At 44.3% G+C, this 26,738-nt stretch overlaps 1 protein-coding gene across 2 annotated transcripts in view; it reads right to left on the bottom strand.

Annotated features, from left to right (window-relative positions):
• The window catches only part of SRPK1 (SRSF protein kinase 1), a 75,680-nt gene that overhangs the window by 25,446 nt on the left and 23,496 nt on the right, over positions 1-26,738 (bottom strand). For both annotated transcript variants that reach the window (XM_060231538.1, XM_060231540.1), the window contains 5 exons: positions 14,253-14,361; positions 4,389-4,476; positions 3,253-3,340; positions 2,340-2,446; positions 1,114-1,279 (listed from right to left, as the gene is read on the bottom strand). In XM_060231538.1, the coding sequence (XP_060087521.1) occupies positions 1,114-1,279; positions 2,340-2,446; positions 3,253-3,340; positions 4,389-4,476; positions 14,253-14,361 (558 nt within the window). The remainder of the gene's footprint in view (positions 1-1,113; positions 1,280-2,339; positions 2,447-3,252; positions 3,341-4,388; positions 4,477-14,252; positions 14,362-26,738) is intronic.

The following is a 26,738-nucleotide window of genomic DNA, read 5'->3' as shown; positions in this document are numbered from 1 at the left end:
TGGCCAAATTGTGGCTCTTTCACACATATTGTGTGAAAGCCACCACTGCCCTGTCAGGAGAAGGCATTCATCTCTTTAAATCACTTCACCAAGCCAAGTCAGCTGGCAGCTTGGCGAATGCATTTAAAGTTGCCTTCTATCCACCTCTCTCTTCTTCCTCCCTCCATTTGCACCTGCTGGATTGGTCTTGGGTCAGTCATAGCTCTGGCAGAGGTTGTCCTTGAAAGGGCAGCTTCTGGGAGAGCTTTCTCACCCACCTCACAGGGTGTCTGTTGTGGGGGAGGAAGATAAAGGAGATTGTGAGCTACTCTGAGACTCGGAGTGGAGGGCAGGATATAAATCCAATATCATCATCTTCTCCTCCCTGATCTGTTTGCCTGCCTGTCTGCTTTCCTTCCTGTCTTGGGCTCTCAAATCTCTGATGTTTATTCTATGTGGCACTTACATTAAGCAAAAAAAAAAAGCAAGTTTGGCCACCCTTGCTCTAGTTTAAACTCTGACATGAACAGGACTAGATTGGAGCAACAGTGACTGAGATCGAACTGTAAGGCCACTTACCTAATTAAACATCTACCCACAAAGAACATGGGCTGGAGATAGTACATGCCCTTTCTTAAACCTACAGGGTATGATATACTAATACTAGAGGAGTAACAGAGTCAGTCTGGGGCAGCAAAAACAAACAGTCCTGTAGAGACTTATTTATTCGGACATAAGCACGGCATGTTATCCTCTGGTAGTGTCCATTGGCAATTAAAGGTAACACTTCATGCATACGACAGCATGGGCTCTGGCGCACAAAAGCCTTATGCCATAATACGTTTATGAAAGTTATGCAAAGTATACTCCAAGATTCACCTCCTTACAAAACCCTCCTAAATGGTGCGCCTAACTTTTTTGTGCAAAATACTTAGCAGTTCTAATACACTATTTTTTTTCTTCATTTGAACTGAGATCTAAAGTAATATTAAAAACACATCAAGTGATGGTGTACATTCTACTCACTAGCTTCTTGTGGAAACAGACACTAAGACTGATCCAAGCAGTTTGTAGTCATCATCACCTAACTGATTACGTACTTTGGGAATAATCTGAGGAGGGGGGAAAAAGCACCTGCAGATCCAGAAGGAGGGGGGGCTCCAGATCTCTGCCACTCTGTTGCTTCTGCAGCCAGCCTGCGGATGTACTGGTCATTGACACACAGCAAGATGTTTTCTGGTTTAATATCAGTATGGATAATCCTACACTTTGTGTGTAAATAGTCCAGTCCCTGCAAAACCTGCAAAGAACAAAAAACAAAGGAAACTGACATTTAGATTGTCTGAAAATTCAGCATTATAAACTAAAAATACTGCAAAGTACCAGAATTAAATAGTTATGAGCATGTGACCACAGCCCTCAACTGAAATTTAGCAATCAACTCAAGACTCATTTACAAAGTTACCATTAAGCACTTGTGTTACTATGGAAACCATGGTAAAAGGGTCCCCTTCATTTGATCTTCAACTTGCTGCTTAAGCAATTTCTATTCCATTTACTGCTATTTCATTACCTAAGATCTCTCACCAGCCCATCCCCCTATTTACTTCTTTCCTTTAATAATCTAAAACCCTGATATCCACTCAGAAGAAGATGATATTGGATTTATATCCCGCCCTCCACTCTGAAGAGTCTCATAGCGGCTCACAATCTCCTTTACCTTCCTCCCCCACAACAGACACCCTGTGAGATGGGTGGGGCTGCAGAGGGCTCTCACAGCAGCTGCCCTTTCAAGGACAACCTCTGCCAGAGCCATGGAAAACCCAAGGCCATTCCAGCAGGTGCAAGTGGAGGAGTGGGGAATCAAACCCGGTTCTCCCAGGTAAGAGTCTGCACACTTAACCACTACACCAAACTGGCACTCAGCTATAAAGCTCCTTGTGTGAACCTGTGCTACTAGTTCTCAATCTCCTAACATTATGAAGCAGGTTAGGATAAAATGGAGAGGAAAACCTTACATGCTGTCCTAATCTCCTTAGAGGAAGTGTGAGATAAAGCTGCAAGATTCAGTTGGTGTAAGGCATGATGAAGGCTCTCAGACGGCCTCCACTGAGGTCAAGACAACTATTTATCTTAAAAAGTTGTTTACAGGAGGCTGTATCTTCTTTCTTGGAATACCACAGTGACAGTTCCCCCAGCTGGATAAGCATAGTCAAAAATTAGGTTTATTCAACCTGGTAACATAGAGTAACTGCCAAGAGACGGATCGTCTCTAGATGCACAACAAAACACCAAACCAACTGAACACCATGTGTATCAAAGCACAAAGTGAAATGTCTGTCTTATGTAGCTTCTCATACCTGATGAATGATTCTTTTTACACAGAGCAGTGGAAGCCCCTGATAATTTGATTTGATGATCCATTTCAGGAGATGATGCCCTAAAACCTCAAACACCATACAAATATCTGTAACTGAGTCAAGGTGGAACTTGCTAGGATGCCTCGAATATAAGAGTTCACTCAAAATGAAGCACTGCATTTACCCTTAAACTTTCCTTCTTTTCCAGACGTTCTGCATGTAGATTTCTGTACCAATGCAGATGTGCAACAGCATTACATCAGGTCAGTACAGGTGCAGTTCTTCCATGTATTATTAGTCCTACTCACTTCTACCAGAAAGCCCTATCCACACTGTGATAAGGGAGACATCACATGGTAGCACAGAAGGTGAAACCAGATCAGAACCATGTCAGCCAAAAACATGGTTTGGGGGAAACCAAACAAAACACCATCCCCCCCACCCCCACCCTGATCTCTATCAACACACAAGTAAATAGCAGCACTTCTTGAGGATTGCTTTGTGCCAATATAAGTACAGCAAATGGAAACAAATCACACCATACTTCACACCATGCTTCAAATGAGACCAGAATTCTTCATTGTGCAGTGGTTATGTTCTAGCCCAGCATTGCAATAAATGTTATGTTTAGATGGAAAATTACTGTGCCATATACATTAAATAAAGGATCAACATTCTTTCTAACCACCCTACTCAAGAACAGAAAGATGCGCTTTGTACATGGTTATGATCGTATGCTCTGTAGACAGCCAAAGCCCCAAGAGAAGTGGCAGGTTTTTATTACAGATTTGTTGTGGATCATAAATAGACTACAGGGACAATTTTTCATCTCCCACTGCAATTATACTATCAACTGTGTATACTCTTATACTTAAAATGTCTGCCTATGTGGTCTGTTCTATGAAAAGGATACGGGAACCATTGACCCCTGAGATTTTGAAATCATCTAATAGCTGAACCACCCTCTCTCTGTTTGGGTCATCTGGGTCAGTGTTCCGGACCTATATAGAGGGAAAAAAGAAATAAAATATTACAATAAATTGTTTAGTGTAGATTTTCCTACACCTCCTGCCCTTGCAAGCTGGTTTGTTTCTGACACAAATGTCACATTGTTAAATTTCTTAAAATAGATTGTAGAATGACAATCAAATACTGGCTACTACTAATTCATACAGTCAAAATAATCTTTTTTCATTCATTCTTATACTTAAATAATGTCACAGAAACTATACTAATGCTGATCTATTTTGTTTCCCCGCTTTAGTTCTTTTTAAATATGCTTTAAAAACATTATTGGATATTTGAAACCAAGGTTAGCAACTAAGCTAATGTGATAACAAGACATCCATGACTAGCGATTTGCAAAGCAAGATCAAACCTGAAGAGAATCATCTACTTTCAAGGACTATAATAGCTTGCCATTTCTAAATAGGCTCTGCAAACTAAGAAGGGAAATTTACCCTTTGCAAAGTAACAACCATAAAATGCCTACCATTGGCAGTCCTGCATACAGTGCCTCACCCAGGGCCACCCCCAGGGCGCACAGTGCCCTAGGCAAGCCTGCTGCCTCCCTCCTCTGCAGTGCCGGCCTGCAGCGCCGCACCTCACTGCCCACACCCTTTTGCCCCCCTGGAGGGGTTCACAGCAAAGTAGGGTGGGGAGGGCACCCAGGCGGTTGGCTTTCTGCCGGCTGGCTGGCTTCCTTTGCCTCCCTTCTGATTCCAGAGTGAAGCCAGCAGTTGTGTGCCAGCTGGCTTTGCTCACCTCAGAGCAAAGCCAGCTGGGGCACAACAGCTGGGTGGCTTCGCCTCCCTTCTGGAGTGAAGCCAGGGCATTTGCCTAGGGCACCGGGGGAGAGGGAGTGCCCATTTCAGCCCCCCTGGCCCAGTGCCCTAGGCAAATGCCTAATTTGCTTAGTGGAAGGGCTGGCCCTGGCCTCACTTCATACTCATAATGGAACAGATGTGACACAACCATGAGTCATTTCTTGATGTTTTTAAGGGATATATGTCAAGATACATCACAATCATCTGCTTGTATACTACTCACAGATTTCAGCAGCTTGATTTCATCCAGTGCTGTTTCTGTATAGTGTTCAGCACTTTTTACAACCTTCATTGCCACAAACCTCTTCCCCCTAAATGGACACAAAATTTAGTGCAAAAAAATTCCTCCAGGAACAGAATGGTACTAACAGCTCAATCATAGAGTTGGAAGGAATCTTCAGGGTCATCTAGTCCAGGGGCCCCCAACTCCCCATCTGTGGACCAGTACCGATCTGTGGCCTGTTAGCAACCAGGCCGCACAGGAGGTGAGCAGTGGGTGAGTGAGCACCTAGATGCAGGAAAACAAGCTCAGTACTCCACTGATTCTGCATTATGATGACTTCTATAATTATTTAATTACATATTAAATTGTAATAACAGAACATAAGAACATAAGAGAAGCCATGTTGGATCAGGCCAATAGCCCATCCAGTCCAACACTCTGTGTCACATGGTGGCCAAAAAAATTATATATATATATATATATATATATATATATATATATATATACACACACACACACACTGTGGCTAATAGCAAATGATGGACCTCTGTTCCATATTTTTATCTAACCCCCTCTTGAAGCTGGCTGTGCTTGTAGCTGCCACCACCTCCTGTGGCAGTGAATTCCACATGTTAATCACCCTTTGGGTAAAGTACTTCCTTTTATCCGTTTTAACCTGACTGCTCAGCAATTTCATCGAATGCCCACGAGTTCTTGTATTGTGAGAAAGGGAGAAAAGTACTTCTTTCTCTACTTTCTCCATCCCATGCATTATCTTGTAAACCTCTATCACGTCACCCCGCAGTCGACGTTTCTCCAAGCTAAAGAGCCCCAAGCATTTTAACCTTTCTTCATAGGGAAAGTGTTCCAACCCTTTAATCATTCTAGTTGCCCTTTTCTGGACTTTTTCCAATGCTATAATATCCTTTTTGAGGTGCGGTGACCAGAATTGTACACAGTATTCCAAATGAGACCGCACCATCGATTTATACAGGGGCATTATGATACTGGCTGATTTGTTTTCAATTCCCTTCCTAATAATTCCCAACATGGCGTTGGCCTTTTTTATTGCAATCGCACACTGTCTTGACATTTTCAGTGAGTTATCTACCACGACCCCAAGATCTCTCTCTTGGTCAGTCTCTGCCAGTTCATACCCCATCGTATTTGTAGCTGGGATTTTTGGCCCCAATGTGCATTACTTTGCACTTGGCCACACTGAACCTCATCTGCCACGTTGACGTCCACTCACCCAGCCTCAAGAGATCCCTTTGGAGTTCCTCACAATCCTCTCTGGTTCTCACCACCCTGAACAATTTAGTGTCATCTGCAAACTTGGCCACTTCACTGCTTACTCCCAACTCCAAATCATTTATGAACAAGTTAAAGAGCATGGGACCCAGTACTGAGCCCTGTGGCACCCCGCTGCTTACCGTCCTCCACAGCGAAGACTGCCCATTTATACTCACTCTCTGCTTCCTATTACTCAGCCAGTTTTTGATCCACAAGAGGACCTGTCCTTTTACTCCATGACTCTCGAGCTTACTAAGGAGCCTTTGATGAGGAACTTTATCAAAAGCTTCCTGGAAGTCAAGGTAAACAACATCTATTGGGTCTCCTTTGTCCACATGTTTGTTCAACCCCTCAAAAAAATGTAAGAGATCAGTGAGGCAAGATCTTCCCTTTCAGAACTCATTGAGTCTTCCTCAATAACTTGTGTTCATCAATGTGCCTACTCATTCTGTCCTTGATAATGGTTTCTACCAACTTTCCTGGTATTGAAGTCAGACTGACTGGCCTGTAATTTCCCGGATCTCCTCTGGAACCCTTTTTAAAGATGGGGGTGACATTTGCTACCTTCCAGTCCTCAGGAACGGAGGAAGATGTCAATGAAAGATTGCATATATTTGTCAGAAGATCCACAAGTTCAACTTTGAGTTCTTTCAGAACTCTTAGATTTATGCCATCCAGACCGGGTGACTTATTAGTTTTTAATTCGTCTATCAGTTGTAGGAACTCCTCTCGTCACCTCAATCTGACTCAGGTCTTTCAACACCCCTTCCAAAATAAGTGGTTCTGGAGCAGGCAAAAACTTCTCATCTTCCACAGTGAAGACGGAGGCAAAAAACGCATTCAGCTTCTCAGCCATTTCCCTATCGTCCTTTAGTAATCCTTTTATCCCTTGGTCATCCAAGGGCCCCACTGCCTCCCTGGCTGGTTTCCTGCTTCTAATATATTTGAAGAATTTTTTATTGTTAGTCTTTGTTTTTTGCAATATGCTCCTCATAGTCCCTTTTTGCCTGCCTGATCACAGCCTTGCATTTGATTTGCCCCAGCCTGCGTTCCCTTTTATTAATCTCACCTGGACTAGCTTTCCATCGCTTAAAGGAGTCCTTCTTACCTTTTACAGCTTCCATTACTTTGTTTGTTAACCATGCAGGCTTTTTCTTATACCTGTTTGTGCCTTTCCTAACTTGTGGTATATATTTTATCTGAGCTTCTAGGATTGTAGTTTTAAATAGCCTCCAAGCTTCCCCAAGGGTTTTGACTATATTTACCTTTCCCTTCAGTTTCCTCTTCACATGCCTCCTCATCTCAGAGAATTTACCCCTTTTGAAGTCAAACGTGGTTGGGCTGGTCTTTTGGGGCAACTCTCTATTTATACATTCCACCAAGTTTCTGAAATTCCCACAATGTCTATGTTTTCTCCCAACACTAAACATTCCAACTCACCAATTTTACTTCGAACGCTTCCAGCATTTGTATATAAACATCTATAATTTCCCAGGCAAGTTAGGCCCACAACCTTCCTCCTGCCGCCTTGAGACTTTGGCAGACATTCCATACTGTTTGTCACCATCTCAGTGGAAAACTCTGATCCATTACCCGGTAGAAAAGTAACAGCTAACCCTTCATCTCTTTGAGATGAGTCCTTCTGAACCAGAGACATTTCATCTCCTGTCGACTTTCCCCCAAGATTTAGTTTAAAAATTGCTCTGCCACCTTTTTGATTTTAAGCACCAGGAGCCTGGTTCCATCTGGGGACAAGTGGAGACCGTCTCTTTTGTACAGCTCCCGCTTGTTCCAGAAAGCATCTCAGTGCCTAACAAATTTAAACCATTCCTCCTTACACCATTATCTCATCCACACATTGAGACTTCTAATTTGTGACTGTCTCTCCAGCCCTACACATGGAACAGATAGCACTTCTGAGAAGGCTACCTTGGAGGTCATGGCCTTGTCTCCCGCCTAGCAGCCTAAATTTTTACTCCAGGACCTCACGACTGCATTTCCCTACATCGTTGGTGCCAACATGCACCACGACCACTGGCTCCTCCCCAGCACTGTCTATCAACCTATCTACTACAGGCGTAATGTACCTTCGCACCAGGCAGGCAAGTCACCATATGGTCAGTACGCAGTTTTGCCACCCAGCTGTCTACTTGCCTAAGGATCGAATCACCAATACCAAGACCCACCTCCCTCTCTCTACCCAGAGATGGTTCCTTGGCGCGAAAGGATTCCTGTTCACCAACTGAAGAAGAGGTCCCTTCTGAGGGTGCATTCCCCTTATCCTCAGCACGATGCCATCTTCCCTCTTGACCCTCATGCTCCCTGGCAGCAACAGGGCTGCCACGTTCGGAGCGAGGCTCATCTAATACGTCCCCGAGAGTCTTCCCCAAGTGCCTAACTGACTGTCTCTGCTTCTCCAGGTCAGTCACCTCAGCCTCAAGGGTACGAACTCGTTCCCTGAGGACCAGGAGCTCCTTGCATCGAGAACACACCCAAGACTTCTGTCCTGTGGGCAGATAGTCATACATGTGACACTCAGTGCAAAACACTGGAAAGTGCCCACCCCCCTGCTGGCATTCTACCTTCATGATAGCTTTTTTTAAAAAAATATACAGTCCCCTTTAAATCCTGTTTGTTTATGTGGCTCCCCTTTTGGAGGGTCAACTTACCTTATTGGGAGCACAAGGAAATTAGGGATCTGAGTTCCTGGTCGTTACACAGCCCCCAGACCAAGAGCCCTTTAGCTCTCACCCTTCGGCTCGCGCCACAGGCTCGTGCCTTTGGCAAGGCTCAGCTTAATAATGCAAAGAGGGTGGGGAATGCAGCCACTCCTAATCAATCAGCAATAATCACCTTCACCTTCAGCCCACTCAAGCCAAACAGACAGCAGTTCCCCAGCAACCACAAACTCAGAATTTTCAGCAATCACACAAACTCAGAAATTCTCAGCAACTTCCCCAGCTGCTTAGCCAAACCTTATATCACTTATTCTCTGCTCTCTCTCAGAACTCTCTGAAATGTGCTCAGCCTCCGGCAAGGCTCAGCTTAATAATGCACAGAGGGTGGGGAACACAGCCACTCCTAATCAATCAGCAACAATCACCTTCAATCACCTTCATGCCACTCAAACCAGATAGCAGTTCCCCAGCAACCACAAAATCAGAATTTTCAGCAGTCACACAAACTCAGAAATTCTCAGCAACTTCCCCATCTGCTTAGCCAAACCTTATATCACTTATTCTCTGCTCTCTCTCAGAGCTTCTCTGCTCTCTCTCAGAACTCTCTGAAATAAAGTGCACAATTGTATCATCCCAAAACCACTGACCCTTCCTCCTCCAGTCCGTGGAAAAATTGTCTTCCATAAAACCGGTCCCTGGTACCAAAAATGTTGGGGACCGCTGATCTAGTCCAATCCCCTGTACCAGGGTTTCCCAAACTCCCCCCCCCCCCATGGCACGATTATTTTTACACTTCTCCTTTGTGGCCAACTAAAATTTGCCTCCCTTCACCCTCCCTCTGTGGTGTTTAAATGGGGAGGGAAGCCCGAGAGCTGCCTTTGCTGTCTTCCTGGCTTGTGAGGAAACTGCAAAGGCAGGCGATCTCCCCCCCCCCCATTTAAACACTCCACTGTGTTGTTTAAATGGTTAGGGAAGCCCAGACTTAATTATTCTGCAGAAGACAGAGCTGCACACAAAAGAGAACAGCTGCCAAGGAGCACCAGGAGCTCATCAGCTTCAGGCATCAATGTTATCAGAGTGTCCATTCCTCTACAGCAGGTCAGTGCAGCAAGACCAGCAATGGCGGTGCTGCATTGAGCTTACGTGCAACCCGGTATTGAGACGTCCAGGACCTGGTGCCGGGTCAGGACCCAGCAAATGGGAAATGTTGTCCTGCACAATGCAGGAAATTCACAAATGCCCCCCCCCCCCAAAAAAGAAAAAAGAATATTAGGATCATCCCCCAAAACAACAGAACCAGCTTCCGGATCTCCCCTAAACAAAATAATTGTAAGGTATGTGAAAAAATGACCTTGAAGAAATTGAATGCACATATATAAGAAACAATAAGGATCTGACCTGAATATATATTACTAAGGAATAAGGCTCATTGTGAGAATAAATACAATGGGCTCTAGAAAGAGGCTATGGGCAAGTGCCCCGGCCATGGACACTCAGCATCAACTTGCTATGGTGTCATAGCATGATGACAATCATGCAGACACTGAAGCTCAGCTTTCCTTTCAACTGCAGTGTATTGCTGCCTCCTTTTTCTGTCATATTTGGCCTTGCAGCATTTAGCATCCACATGTTCTTGTGGCGTGATTTTTTTGGGGGGTGGAGGTGGGGCTGGCATGGTTGTGTTTGTTTATTTATTTGGTAGATTTATATTCCGCCCTTTCCCATATTGGCTCAGGGCGGATTACAGTCACAATAAAACAGTTAAAATACAGAAACAGCTTAAAAATATTCAATTAAAAACATAACTCAATAATATATACACAGGCGGGCGCAATTTACAGATTAAGTCATAGTATTTGGCCCATTGTGGGGGAGGACAATAGATATAAACAGTAGGATGGAAGGACGTCTGCTTGCCTCAACCAAAAGCCTGGCGGAATAGCTCCGTCTTACAGATCTTACAGAACGGAAGCAAGTCCTGTAGGGCCCAGATATCCATGGGGAGCTGATTCCACCAGGTCGGGGCCAGGGCCAAAAAAGCCCTGGCCCTGGTCGAGGCAAGTCGGATGTCCCTTGGGCCAGGGATGGCCAAAAGACATTGGTTGGCAGATCACAACAGTCTATGGGGCTCATATGGGGAGAGGCAGTCCCGCAGGTATGTCGGTCCCAGGCCACGTAAGGTTTTGAATGTCAGTACTAGAACCTTGAAGTGGATCCGGCACTCAGTTGGTAACCAGTGCAATTTGCACAGCATCGGCCAACTGCTTGCCTGTAAAGGCAATCCAGTTAACAGTCATGCTGCTGCGTTTTGCACCAGTTGGAGTTTCTGGATCAGCCCCAAGGGCAAGCCTTCATAGAGCGAGTTACAGTAGTCCAACCTGGAAGTAAGCATTGCATGGATCGCTGTAGCTAAGTCCTGGGGAGTCAGATAGGGCGCTAGCTGTTTGGCCTGCCGAAGGTGATAAAAGGCAGAATGTGCAACTGCTGTGACCTGGGCCTCCATGGAAAGGGAGACATGGAGTTTGAGAGTCCAGCATCACGCGCAAACTCCTCACATTCTGGGATGGTACAAGAGGAACACCATCCAAGGTGGGAAGTTGGATGTCCGATCTTAATCCCCCCTGACTCAGGTACAAAACCTCCGTCTTAGTTGGATTAAGCTTCAGCCAGCTTAATTGCAACCAGCCAGCCACAGCTTCTAGTGGCCTGGTCAGATGATCTGGGGTAGCGTCTGCATGGCCATCCATCATCAAATAGAGCTGGGTGTCATATGCATACTGGTGACAACCCAGCCCAAAACCTCGGGCAATCTGGGCAAGGGGGCGCATGTAGATGTTAAACATCACTGGCGAGAGAATAGCTCCCTGCAGTACACCAAATTCAAGTGAATGTCTCACAGAGGTCTGCTCGCCAACTGCCACCCATTGTCCCTGACCGTGGAGAAAGGAGGAGAATCACTGTAAGGCAATCCCTTGAGCTTCAATGTCAGCAAAACGGTGGGTCATTAGATCGTAACTGACCATGTCAAACACTGCCGAAAGGTCTAACGGCAATAGCAACGCTAACCCAACTTGATCCAGATGCCTTCTAAGGTCATGTTATGGTATACCATAGAGTACGCACCTCAAGGAGGCCATTTTCTGTAAGATGACAACCCAGCCCAAAACCTCGGGCAATCTAGGCAAGGGGGCACATGTAGATGTTAAACATCACTGGAGAGAGAATAGCTCCCTGCAGTACACCACATTCAAGTGAATGTTGCAGGGAAGTCTGCTCACTAACTGCCACCCTTTGTCCCTGACCATGGAGACAGGAAGAGAACCACTGTAAGGCAATCCCCTGAACTCTAATGTCGGCAAGGCAGTGGGTCATTAGATCATAATCAACCATGTCAAACACTGCCAAAAGGTCTAACAGCAATAGCAATGCTGACCCACCTTGATCCAGATGCCTTCTAAGGTCATGTTATGGTATACCAAAGAGTATGCACCTGAAGGAGGCCATTTTCTGTAGAGGAAGTGATCTGACTTCAGCTTTCCATCTCGTTCCCCCTCCCTGCAGCCTCTATCTAGGAAAAATACAGTCTTCCTCCACAACGGGGACCAAAGGCAATCCAGTTATGGGGACCAAAGGCAATCCATATATGCCCAGGAGGTCGTTACATTCGGCCTCCCAACATCTGTTGGGCATCCCCGGCCCAAAAGACGCCTGCCCTGCCTCAACTAGGGCCAGGGCTTTTTCAGTCCTGGCCCCGACCTGGTGGAATCAGTTCCCTTCAGAGATCCAAGCCCTACCTGGCTTATTAGCCTTCCGTAGGGCCTGTAAAACGGAGCTTGGATTGGATTATAAAAGTTATAACATGGAGTGAAATGGATAAATTGACAAGAATTTTAAGAGACTAGGATCTAGAAACTTTTAAGTTGGAGTGGAAGAAGTTTAGAAGTTATATAGAAAAAGAGTGGAAAATAAAAGGACATTGGACAATTTTTGATAATGATTAAGTCTTAAAAGAAAGAAAAATAGATTTTTTTTGTTTTATTAGTTAAGGGTACCTTTAAATATTAGTATTTTAAGTATACAACACCGGCGGGGTCAAGTAACAGGAGGAGGGGGGGTTTAGAAAAGTAATATATGGGATAGATAAAAAGAAGTAATTAACAATGCAAAGAATTGATTGTTACCATATATTACTGAATAAAACTGTTTTAAACACAACTATGGAGGCCCAGGTAGAAGCCACTGCCAGAGCCACTTTTTTCCACCTTTGGCAAACACAGCAGTTGGTCTCCTACCTTGAGCGTGGCGACTTAGCAATGGTGATCCAAGCCTCGGTCACCTTGAGAATTGATTACTGTAATGCTCTCAACATGGGGCTGCCCTTGACTCAGATTCAGAAGCTGCAGCTGGTGCAGAACTCTGCAGCCAGGCTGCTAATGGGGCTTCCCCGGCAGGAGCACATTCAGCCTGTGCTGAGAGCACTGCACTGGCTGCCTGTTGCGTACCGAATCCGTTTCAAGGTCCTGGTATTAACCTTCAAAGCCCTATATGGCCTAGGACCTACCTATCTGCAGGACCGCCTTGCCCCACAGGTTCCCCAGAGAGCACCTTGATCAAGCTCTCAAAATCTTTTGGCTGTCCCTGGGCTAAAAGAGGCTAGGCTTAATTTCACCAGAGCAAGAGCCTTCTCGATTGCATCCCCAATACTCTGAAACACCCTCCCAGAAGCCATCAGGGCCCTGCGGGACTTATCGCAGATTCACAGGGTCTGCAAGACTGAACTGTTTTGGATAGCATATGACATCTAACGGGAGAGGGCTGCCACCACATCTGGATCTATCCAACTTTAGTACTAACTGCCTAGAATCTGTACACGTTGAGAAAGGAAATATTATATGCCTGAAGTAACACCATTGCAATTTATCTGATTGTTTGTTTTAATATTGCTTACTGTTTATTGTTAGCCGCCTTGAGTCTGCATAGAATAGGTGGGATAAAAATATAACGTAAATAAATAAAGCAGCTTACATCAATCTCCTCTACGTCTTTTGATCTGCACAACAACCCTGTGAGGCAGGTTAGGCTGAAAGTCTTGGACTGGTCCAAAATCATCCAGTCAGCTTCCACAGCAAGAACCTGGGTCCAGCAGATCCTGCTCTAAAGCACTAACTGCTATACCACACTGGCTGCCATGGAGGGCTACTGCTGTACAGTAGCAAGAAGCCAGGCCTAGTTAAGTCGTGCCAGTCAGGTGGCATCAAGTCAACGAGAGGGTGCTCCAGGCCTAGGGCAGCCAACTTCCAGGTGGAGTCTCTTGGTATCACAACTGAACTACAGACAACAGATATCTCTCCCCCTGGAAAAAAATAACTGCTTTGCAGGGTGGACTATATGGCATTATATTCAGTTGAGGCCTTTCCCCTCCCCAAACTCTGGCTTCCTTAGACTCCATACATTTCCCTGGAGATGGCAACCCTAGCCAGGACTGTCCCTGGGTATCCCAACGAGTTCTTTCTCAAAGGCCAAAATAGGCCTGTAAACTTCTCTGAGTGCTGCTGAGCTGTCTTTTACTGACAGAACCAAGCTTGAAACACTACGGTTGCCTAGTAACAGCTACTGACAGAAAATTGAGGACCCGGTGGGATGGGCCAATAGGGTGCAAACATAGCTTCTCCAGTGGCCCAATCCGTGTCTGTCCTGGGCTGGAGAAAGGGGTTGCTCTCTGTGGAGACTGAGTGACTGCAGCTCACCCAATGGGAGGGTAGGCAAGTTGTTGCCAATATGGCTTGTCTTTTATATCTATAGGATTATCTATTTATAGAAAAAGTCTTGTGTTGGTGGTCTGTAACAACTTCCTGAACAAAGGAGAAAGCCCATCCCAAGAATAAAAACTTACTGGATGTCCCAAGACAACCACACTGTAGAAAAGTGTCCCCATCCCAGCTTCCGGATCACATGGTATCTTCCATTGAAAAGATCTCCTATTTTTACAAGATGGTAGCCCCCTGGAAACATAAAGAAGAATTATTAGGTTAGGGTATGTACTGCTATACTGGTACTCACAAATATGCCCACATAGCTTTAACTTCACGCTAACTTGACAATGTTGCTACTGACAGACTCATAATGACTTCATTTTGGGTATTGTGCAAAGAAGCCCAAATAAGCTTTTTAAATAAAAGCAGTCTCAATGGATTAACAAGCATATTTCCTTTATCACCTATATAGCATACTGCTCTTTTTTGTACACTGGCTGTGGAACAAATAAACAGACCAATGTGACTAACTGCAGATGAAGAAGAAAATGACATTGGATTTATATTCCACCCTCCACTCGAGTCTCAGAGCAGCTCACAATCTCCTTTATCTCCCTCCCCCACAACAGACACCCTGTGAGGTGGGTGGGGCTGAGAGGACTCTCACAGCAGCTGCCTTTTCAAGGACAATCTCTGCCAGAGCTATGGCTGACCCAAGACCATGCTAGCAGGTGAAAGTGGAGGAGTGGGGAATCAAACCTGGTTTTTCCAGATAAGAGTCCGCACACTTAACCACTACACCAAGCTGGAATTGCCACTTCAAAAAATTCTCTTGTGTAGAAGAAAATTTGTCTTAGCCTGACTTCAGACATGTTAAGTCTGCTGAAGTCTCCATTAGGGCTAGATGAAGAGATCACATAGGTGAAAAAGGAATATGCTGTATTGAGGAGATAACACTACTCTAGAAAAAATGTGTTTGAAGCAATCTATAAGACGTCTACTGAGAAAGGAAGCAGAAAGTTTGTCAGGAATGGAAAATGTTACTTTTTCATTTGAGTTACTCATGCCCATCTTACATTAAATAGGCCTGGAAACTGTAACTTTTCTAAGAGTCTGCTTTTTACTATCTCCTGTTATCATACAATAAAGAATTCAACAGCTTTGGATAATTATAGTCTTTCTTTGACAAATTGGCAACAAGGATGGGACTTGGCGATACAGCTCCAACTTGCTTGCTAACCGCTATGACAACTAGCCATTCCAGTTGGGCATCCTGGGAGAATTCTCCAAGGGGAGTGTCTCTTGCACAGAGGCAGGAGTAATGGTCAAAAGAGCTGAACAGCTAAACCAATCGACCCCCTTTGTGGTCTGGTCTGCTGATGAATTCTTTTTTGGCTCTTGTTTTTGGTTCTGGAAGTAGCTACCAACCGTGACTGACTCTATTTTACCTTTGGACTAATTTTCCTTAAATCCCTTTCTGGATAGTCCTTAGGATTTGGTTCTGGTATGGTGCTGGCAGGCCTTGAATTCAGCAGGAGCTCACAGGAGTGCAGCTCCTGAACCTTTCTGAGGGTTCCCCCTCCTCCTCCCAACCTGCCTTGTCCATTAAATAGTAGATGCAGCTGCATAACAATCCCTGGCTTAGGAGAGCAGGCAGCCACCAGCGACCAGGAGCTTTGCCATACCTCCAGCAGCCTTCACTACCCCCCTGGAGAAGCCCACACCACCCTTTCTCCACTTCTTATGTGATTTTGGGTGGTGGGTGGCTTGCTGGCCTTTTGACTGTGGAGGGGGGCGGCCAATGAGAGCCCCAGGTGAACGAGGCCTGCTTGGGCTGGCTGTATCTCTAGCCAGCCCAAGCAGGCCTCGCTCGCCAGGGGCTCTCCTTTCTTGCATTGGGTTGCTTTTGGCTGGTAGGGGGCATATGCTAATGAGTTATGATAATGAGCTCCACCATATGTTTTTCTACAAAACGACCCCTGGGTGCTGGTATGGGTTCAAGTCAGTCTAAAGTTCCTTCTAAGAGAATCAAGGGAACCCCCAGGCCAATACATGCAAAATAATTATGGCCTTAATTTAATTTTTGGATTTATATCCCACCCTATCCCACAAGCAGGCTCAGGGCAGCTTACAACAGTAAAACAACAGAGTTAAAATCAATTATAAATAAAAGCCCAACCGTGGTGGCAATTCTGAGGATTTTCATTCGTTGTATGTACCCTGCACAGGATTGGCTCACACTGTCTCTGCTGTGCCATTGGCTGATTCTGCTCTCCCCTGCCACCACCAGTCCCATCAGGCAAGAACCCCAGCAGAAGGCCGCTGACCTTCAAGGGGGACAGTTATCTGCTGACAGGGAGCTTACTGATCAGTACTACTTCTCCTCAGGGCCTGTTGTAGGAAGTCCAGAGGGGGGGGGGCAGTGAATGCCTTCACTTGGGTGGGATGACAGCAAGGCTGGGGAGCACTCACTCAGAGGCCTTTAGTTATATCTTTCCAGGTTGGTCAGAAATTCCTAAGGTATCACTACAGGCCTCTGAGGGAAGCCTTTCCTCCTGGGAAACCACTGTTGCCAATCTCCAGGTGAAGGCTGTAGAAGTTGACTGAGTGATTTCACACCAGCCTAACCTGCCTCATGGGGTTGTTGTTCAGATCAAAGGGGGCAGAGGAGAGGACAATGCTGTCAGCTGATGCAATGGCTGAGAACTCCCTATTAAACAGTTTGTCAAAGATAAACTTTTGGTCTGAAAGGTCTTATTACAGGCCTCTGAGGCAGAACTTACTGGGCCCAGTGCTGACTATGGCTGCCAGTTCCAGGTTGGTGAGAAATTCCTGAAGATTCTGTGGTAGAGTTTGAGGAGGGCACAGCAGTTAGGGCTTCAGAGTGGGGTCTGCCAGACCCAGGTCCTTGCTGTGGAACCTGAGTGATTTTGGACCAGCCACAGACTTCCAACCTAACCCACCTCACAGGGTTGTGAGAGAAGAATGATGCAAGCTGCTTTGGTTTCCTCCCCCCTCACTGTGGAGAAAGACAACCTATGTAGAGGCTGCAGAGAGGGGGAAGGAGATGGAAAGCTTAAGTCAGAGAGGCAGATAAAGGGAAGGAGATAGGGCTGCCAACTCCAGACTAGGAAATTCATGGATATTTAAGGAATGGGACCTGCGGAGGGGTGGGACCTCAGAAAGGGAAAATGCAATTTCCTCCTAGGGAACCACTGGAGATCACTCAGATTTACAATTGCTCTCTAGATAGCAGAGATAAGCTCCTCCTGAGGTGAGGGGAAGTTAATGCCTTCACTTAGGTGGGTGGGAAGACAGCAAGGGTGGCAGGAACTTGCCCAGAGCCTCCTTCTAGAGCCCATTGTATTTTTTCTTCACAACGGGCCTAGTAATATCATAAAAATAGACAATACAAAACAGGAACCACACAGTAAACAGTCTTACAGACATGGCCACATATTCAGGAAATTGACCTCACTGACCACATATTTGGGGAAATGGGATGGTTATTCAACCCCAGATGGAAACCTCCACTTTCCTAGTAAAGTATCTTTAAACAAGACATTAACACCTCAGGGGAATATTATCAGTTATCCACCCCCATCAGCTACATGCATGGTATTTGTGGGAGGATGAGGGCAAACAATGGCATTCTGAATCCCTTATGGCTAGTCACACCAATACCCAAGAAAAACTGAAGAAAAAAATAGAAGACCTTATGGCTAAATTTGCTGAGGACAGGCCTCTAACATTGTCTAAATTGCCTATTGTGTGCAATGCTCCATCTGCCCCCCCCCCCCTGCCTAGAAACAGTAATTAAGCAACAACTAAACTACAGGCTCAGGTTTCTCCCCTTCTTGATTGTCTGTGATAAGATCTTTAAGTCCTGAGGAGTAACAATGTTTATGACCAAATGGACACTTTTAAGGTGATACTCTGAAAAATGTATGCTTGCCCTGAAATGTGAAACCAAAAATCTGGAATGGAATATGAAATAAATCCTTGGACAAATCAAACAGAGCAGGCCCAGAAAAGTGAGCTACAAGTTCTAAGCAAAGATTTCCCAAAGTAAATGAGTACCCTAATAAATACCCAGAAGAACTGAAAAATGTTATTCTTATGGTTAACTCCTTATGCTCACATTGCCTAAAAACCAGTTTAGAAAAATATAAAAAAGTTGAAGCCAATTGGCCTAAAGAAGCAATCCTGGAAAAAAAAGAGAAAAACCAGAACATACTGACTATGACACAGCTATATAAATTTTAACCGGAATATGTTGTCAAAGGCTTTCATGGCCAGAGTTTATTAGTAGTTGTAGATTTTCTGGGCTGTATGGCTGTGGTCTTGACATTGTGAGACCTAACGTTTTGCCAGCAACTGTGACTGGCATCCTCAGAGGTATAACCCAGAAAACTGGAGTTCTCTAGGACAAAGTGAGAAGATGGTAGTCGGGTGATTTACATTTACTCAGGAAGGCGGAGTAGGGCTGAGTATCTTGTAGGAACTTCCCAGGCTGTGACATGCTAATTAATGGAGGAGCTTTCCTGAGGAGGTTCTTTTGTATATGGATTGGCTATTGAAATTCTAATCTTGTCTGTAGTGCTGTTGTAAGATGCAGTCCCTGACCTGGGCATTTCTGACTATTTCAAGCCTTTCATTTGTTCTGCCATGAGGACAAGTTTGCTCTTGGACTTTAACCCAGTCTATGGCTAAGCAGCACAGACTGGTCAATTTTCTCAGTTTCATTAGATCCTATTGCTCAGGACTCTTTGAAATTTCTTGTGATCTTGTTAAACTCTGACATTCTTGTAATCTTGTTCTCCACAAATTTCCATGTTTCTGAAAATTTCCATGTTGCTGAAAACTTAAGACTCAGCATCTGTACATCTAACTAAAATGAAATTTTCTTTTGGCAGCTCATCACACCTCCCTGGGGCAATGCTCCTGCTACACTGAATGCTGGAGCCCTCTGACAAATAGCTCCCTGATTGCGTTGTCTTTATTAATCTGGACAGGAAGCTCTTCACAGATGGACCGTTTTTTGTTTTGGAAATCTTTTGTCAACTTTTTTCTTTTAAAAAAAGAAGTAAAATGGTGGACATAAAAAAAATTCAAAGTATTACTTCTGTCAAGTTTTTGTTTGATGGAGCAGCTGTGCAGTATCGTATCTGCATGAATGCTCACCTTATCAGTGATAGCACAGTTCTCTCTCTTCTATTCAGCTGTGCTCATCTCATCCCAATTTGTGACTTGAATCCATGAGTCTGGTGCATTGATCTTTACAAAGATTTAACCAGACACATAGGTAAATGGTGCCTTTGTTCCTGCCCTGATTCAACCATGCCATTAGATACAATCTGAAAAGTGAGCCCTGGTCAAAATAAATTAATGGAAAACCATGTTTGAACTACAATGAAAATGTCTATTTCCTGTTCTCCTCATTACTCCCACAGCTGTGGTTGAAGGTCACACAATGCAAGAAAGTTGCCACACCAGATGGGACTACAGAAAGGCTTACTCTAGAAGTGGAGCAGTACAAAGTTTGTAACAGAAATTTAGCCCCAGAAGTAGATGAGTCCAGGTGCTATTTGCATCTGAAAAACCAGGAACCTGTCAAAGCATCTGACCATGAAATTTCTCATGCCAACAAGCATAAAACTAATCTGGTTTCCCTTTGAGCTGCAGAACTCAGACACTTTAAAAAGGGCAGTAAGCCTACTGCATGTCTATCCAGGCACTAATGTTGTGCTATTTGTTTGGATTCTTAGAACACTGAACAGAGTAAGAGAGTACTATATCAGGACCAGCATTCTCTCTGAGTTAGTGAGAGCTAGTCTTTTTTAGTCTCCGGCTCACACATTTTTGTTTTAGTGCAGAAAAAATGGCCCCAGAGCAATTTATGCAGCAGCTCAGAAAGTTCAATTTTTGCTCACAAGACTCCACAGCTTAGTGGGAGTATTGATCAGGACATCCAGTGTTTGGTGAGTTCTCATCCTATTTGCTGCAACTACACTTGCAGGACTCCTTTCACGGAGCCTACATCAAACTGTGTCTCAAATGAGTGAGGACCAGACTACAGAATCTTGAAGAAGAGATAAGCCTTCAGAGGTAAGCCAAATAATACTCATATACAGTGAAGTCGTTGGTATTCCTTTGTTGCAAATATCAGTTATTAGTATGCATGTTGGCCCTGCTTAGATTTGAAATTCATTTTTAAAATATCATGCAAACCTTATTAGCCAAGCTGACAAAAGCTGATGTTAGGTGTGCATAAAAGGCTGAAAGGCTACCTGATGTTAACTATCCAATCCTCCTATCTGAATGGGTCAAGACCTATGCAAGAAGGCATGCAAAACAAGGTGCACACCAATTCTTATCTGTTAACCATCAATAGGTGGACAGCGTCCCCAAGAGGGGATGCCCCTCCTGTTTATTCACCAATAGTAGAAGAAGAAGAATTGCAGATTTATACCCCGCCCTTCTCTCTGAATCAGAGACTCAGAGTGGCTTTCAATCTCCCATATCTTCTCCCCCCACAACAGACATCCTGTGGGGTGGGGTGGGGCTGAGAGGGCTCTCATAGCAGCTGCCCTTTCAAGGACAACTCCTTGGCTAACCCAAAGCCATTCCAACAGGTGCAAGTGGAGGAGTGGGGAATCAAACCCAGTTCTTCCAGATAAGAGTCCGCACACTTAACCACTACACCAAACTGGCTCTCCACAGCAACTAGACCTCTCAAGGATATCAGGTAAGGAGGCAGCTCAATCATGTGCATTCCTTAAATTATTATTCAGGAGAAAACTGGGGCATCCCACATGGAAAGCAGAATAGCCAAGTTACTTGTAGTATCAATAATACCTGGTGGTTAGATTATAACTTAACTAATGAAAGTGGGAACATAATTGGAATGCAAGACTCAAGACTATTCTTCACAAATAATACTCCTCAATGCAACCATGTTTTTCATATATTTGGGGTAATACCCTGTTTTATTTTATTTTTGCATTTTAAGGTGTCACAACTCTAGCTATTATGCCACCTCCAGTTTTGCCTCTTGTTGCTGAAAAGGAACTGCAAATGTGTACCCTAAAGTAACAGCTCCTGAATTACCGTATTTTTAGGACCATAAGACGCACTTCCCCCCCCAAAAAAAAGTGGGGGGGAAAGTGTGTGCGTCTTATGGAGTGAAGGGATGATAGGACGTACCTTCCTCCGGGAAGGGGGGGGGGCGATCCGCTGCCTCCGCCTCTGATCCCAGCACTTCCCCCGCGCCTGCCTGCCTGGCTCCAGCTCTGCTTCCAGCAAGCGCTGGGATTGCTCCACGCTGCCCCCCACCGCAAACCCAGTGCTTCGCAAGCGCCGGCTGCGGAGGGGGCAGCATGCTTCCTCCGTGCCTGTCTGCCTGGCTCCAGCTGTGATGCTTAAAGCAAGCACCGGGATCGGAGGGCGGAGGGGATCGATCCAGGCGCTTGCTGTAAGTGTCAGAGCTGGAGCCAGGCAGACAGGCACGGAGGAAGCATGCTGCCCCCTCTGCAGCCGGCGCTCGCGAAGCGCTGGGTTTGCAGTGGGGGCAGTGTGGAGCAATCGCAGCACTTGCTGGAAGCAGAGCTGAAGCCAGGCAGGCAGGCGCGGGGGAAGCGCCGGGATCGGAGGCGGAGGCAGCGGATCGCCCCCCAGGAGGAAGGTGCGTCCTATGGTCCGGAGCGTCTTATGGACTGAAAAATACAGTATATAGAAAAGTGAGAAATGGGCCTACAAAATACTGCCTTACAACTGGACTGGAACTATAGGGTATCTGGTCTCTGATGTTATGTAGAGTTGTCACTAAAATTTTATTTTTTATTTCCCTGACCAACATTTGTCAATTTCCCTGACCACCATTAAAATATAACCACAAATTAAAAAAATGAATAGGTCATGTTGCATTAATGCAAGGCCATTAATGAAATGTTCCACTCTACAACTACACAAGTCTCAACTGCAAAAATATTTGTTGAAGTAAGAGATTTAATATCAGCTTCTTTCAACAATAACTGCAGCAACCTTTGTTTTGCAATTGCACCAAAACTTACACCAAGATACAAACTTCAATTCAAGTAAACTCTGAATGCTAACAAATGACATAACATTTTTGTTATTGTTTAAAAGGTACACTAGAAATTCTACAAACATTCTATCTAAAATGGTTTCTCTGAAGCCACATTATGAAACTTATAGTTTTGAAATTGCAGTAATAATCAAGTTAGAAATTAGAATACAAGTAATCTTTTTTTAAAGATTGAAGATTTAAGATATAAAACTATCACTTCTACAATTTTCTCTTTTTATTTTGTAACTCTTTCAGTTTCTCATCAATTGTTTCCTCTTCCATTTTGGCTTCTTCTCACAGTTTTTTTCGCATTTGCAAGATGTTTAATTTGTCCCACAAATTTCTTCTTTCTTCTGAATTTCTTCTTGTTGCTTATGGTGTCCATTCCATACACAAGCATGACCCAAAAACATGCTTATCTTTATATGTAAGCTAAATGCAGCACTAGCAGGTAGGGATGAAAACAGTTAGATGTTTAAAGTTTGTATACTGCTAAACATTTAAACTAGCCTTGCTTTGCAAATGCTACAGGCAAACCTTGGAAATCATGCAGAGAGAAAGAGCTCAACGAACACATTAGGCTGGTCGCTGGGGGTGGAGCTGAGAAAAAGGTGGCGCTGGGAAAGGGCATCATTAAGTTTTACTTGTATTCTGCTACTTCTGTATTCCAGTTGCCACAAGAACAGATCATGTTCTTGCAGCAGCAGGTCTAAAATCCACTGCTTGATTTTCCCTGACTTCAGACCAATTTCCCTGACCAATTTCCATTTCCCTGACTTTCCAGAAAGTGGCAACCCTGTTATATGACATAATGCTGTTTATCACCACCTGGCCCATAACCTCCCTACCCACCTAAAAAAGGAATCTACTGTGAGATAGAAATACTGGGCTCCATAAAACTCTACATGTTACTGCCAGGCTAGGGGTTTCAGAATTAAAAGACTGCTATCACGACTATCTCAGCAGCAATGGAAACTCTTGGCATTACCACTGTAGATACTTTGCAAAAAAAGTTTATCTCAAGTCACAGTACAGAACATTAGGGCCCTGCAGAACTTCTTGGCTGCCCAAGGAAGAGTTTACATGAGGGGTAGCCAAACTAGCTTAATGTAAGAGCCACATAAAATAAACATCAAATGTTTGAGAGCAGCAAGACATGAACATCAGGTGAGGGAGGGAGGGAAGGAAGGAAGGTTTTAACTTTAAATGCATTCTCCAAGCCTCCAGCTGGCTTGGCTTCGAGAAGTTATTTAAAGAGAGAAGTGCTTTCTCCAAGCTGGCTAATGGGGCGGTGGGGCTTTGAGAGCTACACAATGTGTGAAAGAGCCATATGTGGCTTTCAAGTCACAGTTTGCCCACCCCCAGTTTACATGCTAGTAAATACTGGCTGCTAAAAATACAATTAACATTTTCCATAAAGTTGCAGAAAAGAGCCCACTGACTGGTAAGGGTAGCTTCCTGACATAGAAGGATGGGCTGGAAAAACTAATTTTGAAACCAAGATCTGACCCTAAAAACAGTTGTCTTCTATGTCATACATTTGTTAGTATTTTTTCTACACTGCATACTGATTAAAGATAAAACATGTAAAATGTGTCCTGATAGTTACTACAGCAAGTTTCTTAGAATTTTAGGGAAGATTAGAGTAATGGAGAAGGAAGGTTGTCAAAGGCTGGAATATAACCTCCATATTCAAAGGCTGTGCACTTTGGAATACCAGTTATTTAGGGTTCATACTAGGGGAAGCTCTGCCCTTTCTGCAATGTTTGTGGATTTCTCAAAAATATCTGGTTGGCCACTATTGCTGAACTAGATGGATGCCAAAGTCATAACTTGCCTAGGGCATTAAAAAAACAACTTGGGCTGGCCCTGTATGGGTCACCATACCTAGTAAATTTGGACTTGTGGGTCACCACACTGAAAGGATTTGGAACCACTGATGTAGGTGGAAAAAAAATACCCTGTGTTGAAGAGATAACACACTGGTGAGCATACTAGAAAGAACTGGTTTGAAGCAGCCCATAAGACAGCTACAAAGACAATGAAAAATCTAATCTATTACCAATGGAAAATATTACTTTTGGGTATAAGTTGCACATGCCCATCTACAAGGAGTACAGAATGGGCCTGAAGGCTGTAACTTTTTTGAGAATCTGCTTTTATTGTCTCCTGTGATCATATAGTAAAAAATTCAATAGCTTTGGAAATTATTTTAAGAACATAATAACATAAGAGAAGGCATGTTGGATCAGGCCAATGGCCCATCCAGTCTAACACTCTGTGTCACACAGTGGCCAAAAAAAAATGTACAAACACATACACACTGTGGGTAATAGCCACTGATGGACCTCTGCTCCATATTTTTATCCAATCCCTTCTTGAAGCTGGCTATGCTTGTAGCCGCCACCACCTCCTGTGGCAGTGAATTCCACATGTTAATCACCCTTTGGGTGAAGAAGTACTTCCTTTTATCCGTTTTAACCTGACCGCTCAGCAATTTCATCGAATGCCCACAAGTTCTTGTATTGTGAGAAAGGGAGAAAAGGACTTCTTTCTCTACTTTCTCCATCCCATGCATTATCTTGTAAACCTCTATCATGTCACCCCGCAGGCTACGTTTTTCAAGCTAAAGAGCCCCAAGCGTTTCAACCTTTCTTCATAGGGAAAGTGTTCCAACCCTTTAATCATTCTAGTTGTCCTTTCCTGGACTTTCTCCAATGCTATAATATCCTTTTTGAGGTGCAGCAACAGAACTGCAAACAGTACTCCAAATGAGACCGCACCATCAATTTATATATTTTATTCTTTCTTTGACATTAGTCTACTGACTTTTCCACCAAAATACTAAGAGAATAAGCACAACAAATAAATGAAATTTAAGAAAAAAATGCTAGATTAGCGAGAAATGATCATTGGGCAAAAATGGATATATTAACTGATTTTTGACCAGTAACAAGAAAATCTGTAGGTAATCAAGCTACTCCCTGTCTCCTTAAGGGAAGCCTTGTGACTGTGAGATAGACTTTACTTGTGAAACAAGCATTACTAGCTGAAAGAGGATGATAGCCTTTAAGGCCCTGAAAAACAGTTTAGCAGATCACAAGACTATTTCTGCAACCTGCTTCATAAAGTGCTATGAAATGCTGAGTACATGAAATAGAAGGGATACTTTCGATAAAGCACACTATGTTTGTAAGAACATGGCTGTACTAGTTCTGTAAGCTTTCTATCAAGAACAACCTTAGGCATCAAAAAAGTGAAGATATAATAGATTGTTATTATCTAAATTATCTAAAAGCTGAAACATGTAAAATTTGTATACCATAAACAACATATCTTCAGTATGTCTTCATAAACAACATTGTCTTCAGTAACAAAACACCAAAGAAAAGAGACGAAGGGGGAACACAAGTTACAAGGTAGGCTTTTGTTCCAAGAACCTGGTTGATATACAGGGAGAATAAAATATATGAAACAGAGACAAGCATGGTGAGATGGACTGCATGGAACTGGGTTATGAAGGTCACTGTTCTTGAATTGTTGACTTGACTTCCCTGGCAGCAAAAGCTATAACATGTCTGCGCAGTCTCATTAAAAACCTTTCCACAAGAACCTTGGCTGGACATTCTCGCTATATTCTCACACTGCCTTTGTGGCAGTGATTGTCACCGCCATGATAATTCTATCTCAAGTGAGAACTTCTTCACATACATATAGTTTAGACCCCACACAATTGGGTATGAGAGCTACAATTGTATTGTAAAGGTAATACGAAGCCTGTGCCTGAGTTGCAGCGGCCTGAGTAGGCAAATCCCCTTGCCAGCCTTTGATGGGGTGCTATTAGCGCCAGCATCGAGGGTCAAGAGCTTGGGGGTGCTCCTGGAGCTTCACTGACAATGGAGGCCCAGGTAGCAGCCACTGCCAAATCCACATTCTACCATATTAGGCAGATAAGGCAGTTGGTTCCATACCTGGAGCACGACGACTTGGCAACAGTGATTCATGCAATGGTCACCTCAAGAATAGGCTACTCTAACGCCCTCTACATGGGGCTGCCCTTGACTCAACTTCGGAGGCTGCAACTGGTGCAAAATGCAGCAGCCAGGTTGTTAACAGAGCTACCTGTATGGGAGCACATTCAACCTGAGCTGAAAGCGTTACACTGGTTGCCTGTGGCATTCCAGATTCGCTTCAAGGCGCTGGTTATAACCTTTAAAGTCCTATATGGCCTGGGACTTGTCTACCTTCGGGACCGCCTTTCCCCATACGTACCCCAGAGAGCACTATGTTCAGGGTCTAAAAATCTCCTTCCCTGGACCGAAAGAAGCTCAATTGACCAGCACTAGAGCCAGAGCGTTCTCAGTAATAGCCCCCACTTTGTGGAATGCCCTCCCCGAAAACATCAGGGACCTGCCACAGTTCCGCAGGGCCTGTAAGACTGAACTATTCAAACTCACCTTTAATGGTTAGGGGGAGGTGGCTATTACCTTCAGCATCGACAATCTCACTGAACTAATATAATGAAAATCGGAAGCTT

The sequence above is a fragment of the Heteronotia binoei genome, chromosome 2, assembly GCF_032191835.1.
Source record: "Heteronotia binoei isolate CCM8104 ecotype False Entrance Well chromosome 2, APGP_CSIRO_Hbin_v1, whole genome shotgun sequence".
In the NCBI taxonomy this organism is placed as follows: domain Eukaryota; kingdom Metazoa; phylum Chordata; class Lepidosauria; order Squamata; family Gekkonidae; genus Heteronotia; species Heteronotia binoei.
This window is presented reverse-complemented; position numbering and strand designations above follow the sequence as displayed.